Source organism: Brassica napus, chromosome C3 (genome assembly GCF_020379485.1).
Source record: "Brassica napus cultivar Da-Ae chromosome C3, Da-Ae, whole genome shotgun sequence".
NCBI classification, from domain to species: domain Eukaryota; kingdom Viridiplantae; phylum Streptophyta; class Magnoliopsida; order Brassicales; family Brassicaceae; genus Brassica; species Brassica napus.
Window position 1 is genome coordinate 57,141,281 of NC_063446.1, and position 13,463 is coordinate 57,154,743.

Genomic DNA, 13,463 nt, shown 5'->3' on the forward strand with positions numbered 1-13,463 from the left:
CCACAAAATGAAGCTTTGTAGTATGTCAGACGAAATTGCTTGTGTTCTAATTTTCTCTTGACTTTTGTGTACTGTCCTTGGACTTTGCTTGTAATATCAGATTGTAATGTATTTTGTTGTTTGATATGAAGCGAACTGATGACTATGACTTGTTTAATTAACTCTATTGTAATGTAATTTTTCTATGGTTTGCCTCTTTTCTTCTGTCCTTGTCTGTTTTAGCTATTAATATTATGTTTGGTGTTATTAACAGGAGATTGAAACTGATGATATGTTGGATTTTTTGAAAAATTTGTCACAATCATCGAAAAATAAAGATATGGGGACCAAAGAGTATTTACAAGAAGCCGTGGGGAACCTTTCTCAAGCATCACATGTTAGAGGTTTCGATCCATCACAAAAAAGCTCGCCGGAAGAAGCAGTAAAAATTAGTACTCCTTTATCATCATTTAAGCATGCGGATTACAAAACACTCAGTCTCAAAGATACAGACTTACCTGAGGACCGGGTGAACGACATAGATTATTCATTAGTTTTTGTCCCTGAGGACTCATGGGTCAAATTAAGGAAGTGGTGTTCAACTTCCAAACAGTAAGTTTTTGGCGTGCTTTATTGTATCAAATTCGACCACCTTTTAACTATGTTTTGAATCGCATGCACCTCAAAATTGGATCTTCTGTGTACACAAGTGAGTTAGCAGCACGTGTAATGGGACCTGCAGTGTGGTTGCAGAACGATGTGAGTTATAAATAAGTTTGTTCTTATTTTCTGTACGCCAACTCACTCATTTTGTATCATTACTTTCAGGAAATTGATGCTATGTTGTACTTATTTCGCGAGAGGACTTCTTTGGGACGATGGAATCAATCCAAAGTAGCCTTCATGAGCTGCTTATTCAGTAATCAAATGAAGAATTATTACATAGATTTCAAGAAAGACAGAAAAGGTTACAAGGTGCAAGGACTGCCCCACCAGTACGGAATTGGTGAACTTCCTGCACACGGACGAACATGACTAATGTGGGATCTTGATGTCAGTCGCATGTATTTGCCTCTTCTTGTGCACGTTAACCACTGGATCTCTATGTGCGTGAACTTTGTTACTCGTTCAATAGAGGTCTTCGGCTGTGGAAGAATGAAACACAACAAGGACTTGGAGCCATTTGCACATCTCATCCCTAGAATTGTCAAAGCTGTGCAATCTTCGAAGAGTAAACTAATCGTCAAGCCATATGATGTCACTTACACCCCAATGCCCTTCCTAAACAAGACTAGCAGTGATTGTGGAGTATATGCGCTGAAGCACATTGAATGCCATCTTCTAGGCATGGACTTATCATTAGTGAATGACGACAACATTCGTGAAGCTCGCCTCAAGATTGCTTATGACCTATGGGAAGCTGCTAATGATCCTGTCATTATTTCGAGAATGTCACAGTTTATTCCTCCGAATACCACGACAGATCCTGTAGTTACAATTTTATGAGGCTATTACCATTATGACTAGCATTATATTTGAATCTCTTATTTAGTATTGTATTTGAATCTCTAGTTTAACAACGACTCTGTTTTTTAGTTTCATTTCTCTCTATGTTTTTGGTCTTATTTGAATATTTGTGATATCATACACAATAACAAACTAGACCTAAATGAAACTAAACAAAGCCACACACGATATCAACCCCTAACTATACCCTAAATGAAACAAAACTAATCCATAGACGATATCAAACCTACCAAGACTACAAATCTTAATAATCAATACAAATCTTAATAACAAAACACATGCAAGTTGACCCAAAAACTTGACCCGATTAAACCATGATTTGCCCTAAAAATAAACTTATATAAGACCAATGGCGAGAAACCCTACTTATCTCATCGTTTATTTCTCCTCTCCTTGGTTCACTCTTCAAAAAAATGAACATGATTAACAATGGAGGGATTCCTTCCAGATGTTGGTACGGGAAAGGGATTGTCACTTATGTTTCAAAAACAGAGGAAAACCCATACAGACGTTTCTTCAGATGTGAGATTGGTTTACAGGTAATTCTGATAAATAATTACTTCCCTAATTACTTTTCATTCTTCTAAGTCGCAATTGACTTTTTATGTTTCGATTTAGAGAAAGAAAGAACAACATCTTTTTTAATGGGTCGATGAGGCTTTGTTTGACGAGATTCAAAAGATGGATGAACAACACTCGAGAATGGCCAAAGAAATTGAGGATCTAAGAAGTTCATTGAACAAGACAGTGTATGAAGAAGTTATGAAGCAAAAGAATTTGGCAGATGTAGGTTGTTTAGGATCCATGCTTAGTATTTTATGTTTGTGTTCGAAACGTGATTAATATTGTAACTTCTTTTAATAATCAAATAACTTGAATATGAAGAAGGGATTTTAACAGAAAACATTCTGTTGATAATCAAATAACTTGGAGATCAAATCAGATTGATATTCTATTTTCTTTTGATAATCAAATAACTTGCATATGAAGAAGGGATTTTAACAGAAAACATTCTGTTGATAATCAAATAACTTGTATAAAACGAAGCAAATACTGGATTTTAGCAAAAAAACATAAAACTGAGTTCAACATGAAAAAACCAAGTTCGAGATGAAACAAAGATAATACTAGAAACAACTCTGAAACATAACTCGCCTGAACAGAATGGCTTGAATCCTATATTGCTCTATCATATGTTGACCTACTGTGACCAACAATACCACATCAACTGCATTTTCGACGTTTAGAGCGTTGAGTTCCTTGTGACGAATGGATCTTGTCTTCAACTGTCTTGTATCTGCGTTTCTTTCTCCTACCTGCACCTCTTCTACTCTCTGGAGGAAGTACTTTTGCTTGCTTAACGTGAGATGGGACAATCCATGAATCTTCCGGAACAGTAATAGGATTTATTGTTTCCTCATAGACCGATCTCCATGAAGCAGTGGTATACATATCGTCAGTAAGTGTGTGCGCTTGTTTGCCTACACTGAAAGCTGCTTTTATGGCGTGCCTGCATGGGATTTTCATCAAATCGAATTTCCCACATGAACATGTGTGTCTGACCATGTCAACCAAACATTCAAAAGTGTCACCTTGAACCAAAAACCTGTCATCGCCAATTGGGGAAACCTGAAACTTCTTACCCTTCTCAATCCTTTGGTTAATCTTCTTCTCCACCGCAATGGTCAGTGGCTGCGTGTGTTTAAAACTTAAAGTTCTACGCTTGAAAAACCAACGAGTCATCATTTCCCTTATGCTGTCCAACAAAGGTATAACTGGAAACTCTCTTGGCGAACGCAAAGCAGAATTTATCGATTCAGCAGGGTTAGTGGTCCTAACATCATACCTGTAACCCAGAAATTGACAGCGAGGCCACTTACTCACGTCAGCTTCGATTAGATAGTTTCCAATTTCAGGACTAATTCCAAAAATAGCAGTGAACATCTTCTTAAAGTCAGCTACTCGATAAGCTTTAGAAGCCTTTGCAACTAAACCAGCGACACCTTTACCCTTGAAATATGTTACAACATTGTTCAGCAAGTGGTGAATGCAAATTCCATGATGAGAATGCGGATACACTTTCGCAAGAGCTTTAGCAATGGAGGCGTTCCTATCAGACACAAAAGCTAAACTATGATGATCAGCAATGACAGCATTAAGTTGTCTCATAAACCATTCCCACGAGCGGTCATTCTCTGAGTCGACAAATCCAAATGCAATAGGATATAGGTTCGAGTTACCATCTAAAGTAGTAGCTACCAGTAATACTCCTTTGTATTTGCTCTTCAAAAAAGTCTCATCCACAACAATAACTTTCCGAATGCCAGCATAAAAACCGCGAATAGACTGACCATATGAGATGAAGAGGAAACTGAATCTCCTATCTCTATCAGTTTCATAAAATGTGTGTGTTCCTGGATTAACTTCCTTCATCATTTGCAAGTATTTGGGAATTTTTTCATAACCCTTCTTCGGAATGCCTCTCACAGCATTAACTGCATACTCACGTGCATCCCAAGCTAAAGAGTAGGATATTTCAACTCCATGATCATTCCGCATAAACTGGATGATATCATTAGGTTTCGGCTCTTCCTTGACACTTTCGTACTTATGCATAATGAGACTACCAACTGTTTTTGATGAAGCTGTCCGAACTGAGTGGTTCCTTGATGATGGAGAACATGAATGAACAGGTACATACTTTTGGTGGTAAAATATGAAGAACCTGTTAATCCCTTTGCGCGAACACGCCAGCCGCAATCATCATCCGTGCAACGAACGTACCAAACTGTTTTATCCGATTTGCCAACCTTGTAGTCGAAATTATGTTTCTTTGCACATATTTCCATTGTTGCCTTCAAAGCGTTTTTTGTAGTAAAATGTTGACCCTTCTTCACAACATCAACGAGAAAAAAACGAACTGACTTTCCATTGATCATATCTTTCTCACGGTTGCAATCATCATCGCTTTCATCCACCTCAACATCTTCTTCTGAAACTTCAAATGACATAGACTCTTCCTGTCTGTTAGACGACTCAGTAGCTTCTTCATTCAAATTCAAATCGACTTTGATATTGCTTGTCTCGGCCTTAGATCGAATACACACACATAACCGCGTCGGAGCTTTATCCTTCACATAGGTAAGAAAATTTTTGAGTTGCCGATCATTGGTGATGAAAACAGGTGCTGAGTCGATGCCAATGACCAAATCAGAAGGTAAGTAACTCAGCTCGATATTGACCATGTTTACATCGATTCCAAAGTCTTCACAAACCATAACTCTTAGGTTGTCGAAGGTTTTGCTTGTGTCCAAAGTAAGTAATCTACCTCCTTTTACTTCATCAACAAGAAATCTCCATCCACTTCTTTTGGACGATTTCCACAAACTAGAAGAAGCATAGATGTGCATCTTCTTGTGTTAGGGAGACAAAAGCTTGGAAAAACTAGGAAAAGATGAAGCCCCCAACTAGGAAAAGAAGAAGCCCCACGATGCAAATCCAAAATCAACGTGGTAACGATGAAGACTTACATTTAGGCAATATTATTTTAAAAAGGAAATAAAAAAGATTTAATAGATTTAGGGAATATTTTCATAACCGTTTTTTCCATAATTTTCGGATTTTGTTTAAAAATCTTGTAGAACGTACATTCTACCAATGTTAGAAAAGAGATGAACACGTAGATAGGGAATACTGTGTTTATAGATAAAAGAAGACATCGTAGAATGTATGTTCTCACAAGGCAGATATAAGAATATTTAGTATGTCCTATGATCTACCAAAAATACAGGACATAGAAGGAACTGTATATTTCTTTTTCTTCCACACTAGATGTATATGTTTCTGGTGTATTATGCATTCGTCGTTGGTACATCATTGTGTTCGCAGTGTATAACGAACTCTACGGATGGTAGATCAATGTGTCTTACCTAGATTGCATTTTCTAAATCTCAGTAGATGGTAGATCTGACAATCTAACTCTTTTATCCCATTTTTGAACTTAACATTCCAACATTTATTTGAATCCAAAAATATTTTTTCATATATGCACGTGCTTAACTATTGCATGTTTTATATTTTTTTAAAAAAATTTGCATTGTAAATATAATGATATGAATTTTTATTAACAAAAAGGGTAGTGACAGTCAAAAAGTGGGAAATTTTGATTTTGTACTAAGGGGACAATAGTTTAGTTAATTTGTTCTTTTTTCTTCAAATTTCCCTTTTTTATTTCCTCTAGTTATATTCTCCTTTTAGGATTCCATTAATGACAGCTATATATATATATCTTATTATACATCTTTTTTTTTTTTGACAACAACACATTTACAGACTCATATTGACTCTGTAAACCAGATCGGCAACTCCGCATCCATATGAACGACGAAAGACGGTTGTTTCCTAGCACTTCGTGCCAAGCTATCCGCCCGTAGGTTCTCCGTTCGGGGTACATAGATGATATCTGAGTTGTGGAAGCTTCTTCGTAAAAGCTTAATATCTTCTAGGTAGCTTTCAAATGCTGGCCATTCTTCTGGTTCCGAAACCATCTTCACCAATTGAGAACAATCCGTTGCAAACGTAACCTGAAACTGTCGTAAGTTCTTCATACATTCCATTTCCCAAATCAACGCCTCCACCTCCGAGTGAAGAGATGATAGACACGCCCTTACATTCCTTGCCCCTAATAAACCATCAAAACCCGGTAAGGTACTATATCATCTTTGTCCCCAAAATAGTTCCTTTTCTTTCCATGAACCATCTATAAAACACCAACGTCCTGTAGCTTCTAATGTGTTACTGGTCAGTACTTGGCTCTCCCTTGTTTGATCAGTGACTATCTGTGCTTCAGCCCAAAGTGTCGATTCCAGTTCTGCTAATCGAAGTGTTTCCCTTGGATCCATATCCAGATTACTAAACACCTTATTGTTTCGACCTTTCCATATATACCATAATATCCACGCGAATTGGTGATCGTCCATCTTTGGAGTAATTCTCCAAAAGAGATGATCAATGTTACCAAAAAACGAATAAGTAGGAAAAAGGTCTGGATTTGATGGTATCTTAGATAATGCCCATACTTGACGTACTGGAGGGCATTCAAAAAATACATGATTTATCGATTCTTCCGGGTCCCCACATCGAGTACAACAAATATCTCCTTGTATTCCTCTCCCCTGAAGATTCTTCATTACCGCTATACAGCCTGAAAGGAGTTGCCATAAGAAATGTCTTAACTTCAGCGGGCACCGCACTTCCCAACAGAAAGCTTTTAACGTATCCACTGTAGGTCCATAAAATTCTGGTGGTTTTTCCTTATCAGGATAAACCCGTTCCAATTGATATCCCGATTTGACCGAATATTTTCCATTATTAGTGAAATGCCATCCATTCCTGTCGTCCATCGGATTTCTACTTAAGGGAATACTTTCAATAATTTGTGCATCATGAGGATCCACCAAAGCCCTAATTGCCTCAAGATTCCAAGTTCGGGATTCCAAATTAATGAGGGAATCCACTGTGAGATCTGGGTAACTATTGTGAAGATTTTTGTTTGCTGGTCTTGGGCGAGTGGCTGGGATCCGAGGATCATTCCATACTGAAATAGATGAACATGTTTCCACCCTTTTAATTAGTCCTTTACAAACCAGAGATCTAGCAGAAGTCATACTTCTCCAGCCATATGACGGAGAATAAGATCGGATCGGTTCAAGGGGTGAAGCATTCCTATAGTACCGTCCTTTAAAAACTCTCGAGAAAAGAGTATTTGGCTTCTCAATCAGCCTCCACAGTTGCTTTCCAAGCATTGCCGTGTTAAAATTCATAAGATCCTTAAAACCTAAACCACCATTATCCTTAGGGATGCATAACTTATCCCATGATTTCCAATGCATACCCTTTGTGCTCCCTCCTGGACTCCACCAAAATTGAGCTACTGCACTCGTTAATTTTTTAACTGTAGCTTTTGGTAATCGATAAACAGACATGACATGATTTGGCAGAGCCGTAACCACCGACTTAATGATCACCTCCTTTCCCCCTTTAGTAAAATATCTAAAAGTCCATCCACTAACCCTATTGTTCAAGCGTTCTTGAACAAATCCAAACACTTGAACCTTAGATCCCCCAAGGCTTTCGGGTAATCCAAGATAAGATCTCATTCCTCCTAGATTCTGAATACCCAAATATCTCTCATCTCTTGCCGACTGGACTCTACAATCTTGTGTCCAAATTGAATTGAGGATTTCAGAAAATTAATCTGTTGCCCTGAAACAGCCTCATACTCTTTTAAAATCCTAAGAATAGTTTGACATTCTTCTCTATTCGCCTTACAAAAAAAAGGCTATCGTCGGCAAATAGCAAATGGAAGATTGCCGGACAAGCTCTCGCTACCTTCATACCGGTTAATTGTTTCTCCCTTTCCGCCTTCTTAATATTCACAGTTAAAGCCTCAGTACACATTATAAATAAATAAGGAGACAAAGGATCCCCTTGACGTAGCCCTCGCTGGGGAATTATAGGGCCTCTCGGTTGGCCATTTAGGAGGACTTTATATTGAACCGAGGAGATACATTCCACCACTAGAGTGATCCAATGAGGATCAAAACCCATTTTGTTAAGGAGGGCCTCAATAAAACTCCACTCAATCCTATCATACGCCTTCCTCATATCCGTTTTAATGGCCATAAACTTATTTTGACATGACTTATTTGTCCTCAGACCATGAAACATTTTCTGCGCTATAAGAATATTATCTGATATTAATCTACCTGCCACAAAAGCCGATTGAGTCTCTGTAATTAATCGGGGAAGGCAAAACTTTCGATATAATCTTGTAGCCCACATTGCATAGACTTATCGACCGTAGTTCCATCATCCTTTACGCCTTTCTACTTTTGGGATCATACAAATATTAGTAATATTTAACCGTGGATCATACATAAATATTGGGATCATACATCTTATTTCGTTTTACATAAGGCTTGTTTATAAAAGTTGATGATTAATTTTCCTCAATATTTACAAATTAACATGATTGAGACATATCACAATAAAAATTCAAAATTATGACATGTGTTTTTTTGTGAAAACTCCAATTATTATGACGTGTTAAATTATTTTTCTAAACTATATAATTATATAATAGTAATTTACCTTTTAAAAAACACCCTAAACCAATAATTAAGATTTGCTTCCTAATAAATAATAGTCAGTTTAATTATATTTTATTAGGTGTTTTCCTGCACCATGTGCACTAAATTTTTTTTTAAATCTAATTTATATTTAAAAATAAATTTATTAAATATTATATATTTTACTACTTGTTTTTTAATATTTAATATAGATTTGATATATATTAAATCAATTTGAATAAAACTAATAAAAATTGTATAATTATCAAAAATTTAGCCAAAACAATATTTATAAAATTTGTAGATATATAAGGAGTGATTTTACGATTAGATATTTAATTGTTTTAAAAATTGTAGAAATTTTTGAAAGGTTTAGTAATACAAATTGTATAATTATACAAAAAATAATAATATTTCGAAATTTGAAATGTTATATATGAATATATTTATTTTATAGATGATGTATGAGCTATTACCATATTTTAAAAAAGTTTACCAAAAAGAAATATCAATATTAAATGTTTTTTTTTTTTTGTCATCTACTTTACAGACTCATATAGACTATGTGAACCAAACTGAGAGATCTTGATCCATGTTAACTACAAGAGACGTTTCTTTCCTAGCGCTACGGGCTAAGCTATCCGCCTGCTTGTTCTGCGTTCTTGGGACATAGATAATCTCTGCACAGGAAAAACTCTCTTTCAAGCTGTTTATATCCTCCAAATAACTTGCAAATGCTGGCCAATCCTCTGGTGTTGAAACCATCTTCACCAATTGAGAACAATCCGTTGCAAACGTAACCTGAAATTGTCGTAAGTTTTTCATACATTCCATTGCCCATAACAAAGCTTCCATTTCTGCATGAAGTGGAGAAAGGGACGCCCGGACATTCCTTGCACCCATCAAACCCGCAAATCCCTCTAGAGTACTATACCATATTGTCCTGAGAAAATATCATTGTCTTTCCAGGAACCATCCGTAAAACACCATCTTCCTGGGATTGACGGAAGAACCATTGCACCAACCTGTTGAACTCTCTTTTCATTAGTCAGAATTTGCGACTCAGCCCAAAGCTTTGATTCCGTATCAGCCAGTTTAAGGGTATCTAGCGGATCTACATCCATATTACTAAAGACTTTATTATTTCTTCCCTTCCAAATATACCATAGTATCCATGCAAACTGATCATCCTCCATCTGTGGAAGCACTCTCCAAAAAAGATGATCCATGTTCACAAAGAGGGAGCTTGTCGGAAACATATTTGGATTTGTTGGAATCTTTGAAAGAGCTCATGTCTGAAGTGCAGGAGGGCATTCAAAAAACACATGGTTGATTGATTCCTCCTCCGCACCACATCTTGCACACACAATGTCTCCGGGTATCCCTCGCTTATGCAGATTTTTCTTGACTGCTATACACCCTGTCACCAATTGCCATAGGAAATGTTTAATCTTTGGTGGACACCGTATTTTCCAGCAATGTGCCTTCAAAATATCCACCGTAGGTCCAAACACTACTGGTGGTTTTTCCCTATCTGGATATATTCTTTCCACCTGATATCCAGATTTAACCGTGTATTTTCCATTATTTGTGAAATGCCATCCATCTTTGTCTGCCATCCGAGTCCTACTCAAAGGTATACTCTCTATTAATTTCACATCCTGTGGGTCCACCAAAGCCCGAATCGCCTGTGAATTCCATCTTCGCAAATGAGAATCAATAAGTGAATCCACTGTAAGGTCTGAGTAAAGATTGTGTTGATTTTTATTTGTTGGTCTCGGGCGAGTGGTTGGGAGCCAAGGATCATTCCATACAGATATGGAGGATCCTGTTCCCACCCTTTTGATTAGTCCTTTGCTTACAAGAGATCTAGCAGAAACAATACTCCGCCAACCATAAGACGGAGAGTATGAACGAATCGGTTCCAGGGGTGAAGCATTCCTGTAATACCGACCTTTAAAAACTCGAGAAAATAGAGTATCTGGCTTTTCTATCAGCCGCCATAATTGTTTCCCAAGCATTGCGGTGTTAAAGTCAGTGATATCTTTAAACCCTAAACCTCCATCTTCCTTACTTACACATAATTTGTCCCATGATTTCCAATGCATTCCTCTTGTGCTACCGCTTGGGCTCCACCAAAACTGAGCTATTGCACTCATCAATTTTTTTGCAGTAGCCTTGGGTAAACGATAGCACGACATCACATGATTTGGCAAAGCCGTAATCACGGATTTGATGATCACCTCCTTTCCTCCTTTTGTAAAGAACTTAAAAGTCCAACCATTGACCCTATTATTTAATCGTTCCTGAACAAAGACAAAAACTTGTATCTTAGAACCTCCAAGACTCTCCGGTAATCCTAAGTATGTTCCCATTCCTCCCAAATTTTGAATGCCCAAAACATCCCTTAGCTCCTGTCTGACAGATTCTTCAATTTTGTGTCCAAATTGAATGGAAGACTTATCAAAGTTTATAAGTTGACCCGAAGCTTTCTCATATTCCTTTAATATCCTTAGAATAGTATGACACTCCTCCTTTTGAGCTTTGCAGAAGAAGAGACTATCATCCGCAAAAAGCAAATGTGATATTGATGGACATGCCCTGGCCACCTTTATTCCTGTTAATTGTTTCTCCCTCTCCGCCTTCTTAATATTATATCAATATTAAATGTAATATATGAATTATTACCATATTCTAATTAGTTTGCCAAAAAATATAAATCAACATTAAATGAAATTATCCATGTCATATTTTTTTGGAAACCATGTCATCAATTTCAGTAGTCATGTCATATTTATTTTGTGAAATTGATTGTAGAGAGGACATGTGGCAAAATTACTTTGCAAACTAGGTGTTTTCCTGCACCATGTGCAGTAAGAAATTTTTTTAATCTAACTTATATTTAAAAATAAAATTTATTAAATATTATAGATTTTATATATTACTATTTTCTTACTAATATTTAATATAGATTTGATATATATTAAATAAATTTTTATAAAACTAATAAAAATGATATAAAATTGTATAATTATCAAAAATTTAGCCTAAACAATATTTATAAAATTTGTAGATATATAAGAAACTAATGATCTTACAATTAGATATTTAATTATTATTTTTAAAATTGTAGTAATTTTTGAAAGTTTAGGTAATACAAATTGTATAATTATACAAAAGTAGTAATATTTCAAAATTTGAAATGTTATATATGAATATATTTATTTTATAGATGATGTATGAGCTATTACCATATTTTAAAAAAAAGTTTACCAAAAAAAAGATATCGATATTAAATGTAATATATGAATTATTACCTTATTCTAATAAGTTTGCCAAAAATATAAATCAACATTAAATAAAATTATTCATGTCGTATTTTTTCGGAAGCCATGTCATCAATTTCAGTAGCCATGTCATATTTGTTTTGTGAAATTGATTGTAGAGATGACATGCTGTAAAATAACTTCGCAAATATAGTCTAGGGGATTTTTGACTGATCGCTAATGTTAATTATATTGCAAAGATGAGAATACTGATCAATTTATATTGCATGCTTATTCTCTTAGGAACTGCACCATGAAAGATACCGACAATGGTCTTAGAATCAAGAATTGGCGTGGTTCGTCTCCAAGCACGGCTGTGGACATCACCTATGAAGATATTATGCTGACAAACGTCAAGAACCCAATCATCATTGACCAAAGCTACGGCTCAAGAGGCGGAGTAAGTATATATACCCGAGAAAATCTCAAACCAAAACTTCTCTTGATCAGCTTAAGAAAATATAACTTTTGTGTGTTTTGTAGGATTCAAAAGTTGCGATAAGCAATGTGCTGTTCAAGAACGTAAGAGGAACAACAATTACAAAAGACGAAGTTCAGTTCATGTGCAGCAAATCAGTACCGTGCAAAGGAGTCAGCGTCGTTGACGTGGAATTGAACTTCGTAGGTGACAAAGGAGGACATCCCTCCTCGTCAGGAGGTTTGGTCGGAGCTCTTTGTACCAACGCCAATGTTATCTTCGGTGGAAAACTTAGCTTCCCTATGTGTCCCAAATATATAAGCTTTTTTGGTATACATAAGAACAAATCAAAAGTTTCCACAAACATTTTTTTGTTTTGTTTGTGAGTTAGTTTAAGTTTATCAACAATAATTGGAATATATGACTTTTTGATAATTTTTTCTATGACTATAATTTCTTTTTGTTGTAATATAATATAATAAACAGACCCATCAATTGATTGCTTGAAATTTTCTGGTCATAACTTTGGTCTGTGATGAGTTTAGTGTATAGTTGTATACAACCATTTCACATTAAACAACTCTATTTAAAAGCTCGGATCAAAGGAACAAAATAAAATTAAAACATCAGCTATCTGTAGCCTGAAAGCTTGCTTTGTTTCTTAATCTTAGCTTAACGTAATTAGGAACAAGCATATAATTGTTCAATATAAATTACTAAAACTATTAATCTCACAATAAAAAAAAATTATCGATAATTTAAAGTTTTTGCTATAAAAGATACAAATGATCAAAAAATCATACGAAGAATCATCATTTAATAGACATTAATATTAAAAATATACTATGTATGTTATATCATTTAAATTTAATAACATATCCTATCAAATAGAAAAAAAAATATTGTTTTGATTTTAAAATTGATTTATATGTTTGTACCAGCTCAATTATATATGTAATAGTTATTGACTATTAATTATTCAATATATATTTATTATTTTATAATATGTTAAAACATATAATACATAAAATAATTTTTATATATAATGTTCATCTCGTGCATGGCGCGGATCTTAACCTAGTA

The 13,463-nt window shown here is 35.4% G+C and overlaps 1 protein-coding gene across 1 annotated transcript; it reads left to right on the plus strand.

Moving 5' to 3' along the window:
* The first annotated feature begins 12,076 nt into the window (after nt 1–12,076).
* On the plus strand, nt 12,077–12,835 carry LOC111201295 (exopolygalacturonase clone GBGE184-like). The gene is made up of 2 exons (XM_048751229.1): nt 12,077–12,362; nt 12,446–12,835. Exons 1-2 carry the CDS (start codon nt 12,216–12,218, stop codon nt 12,764–12,766), a joined length of 468 nt encoding a protein of 155 aa, XP_048607186.1. The 5' UTR covers nt 12,077–12,215; the 3' UTR covers nt 12,767–12,835.
* Nucleotides 12,836–13,463: the final 628 nt, after the last annotated feature.

Excerpts from the sequence above, each read along its gene's own strand:
- LOC111201295 (XM_048751229.1), top strand. The coding sequence starts at position 12,216 with ATGAAAGATACCGACAATGGTCTTAGAATCAAGAATTGGCGTGGTTCG. Across the intron at positions 12,363-12,445 it reads GCTACGGCTCAAGAGGCGGA|GATTCAAAAGTTGCGATAAG; the intron begins GTAAGTATATAT and ends TGTGTTTTGTAG.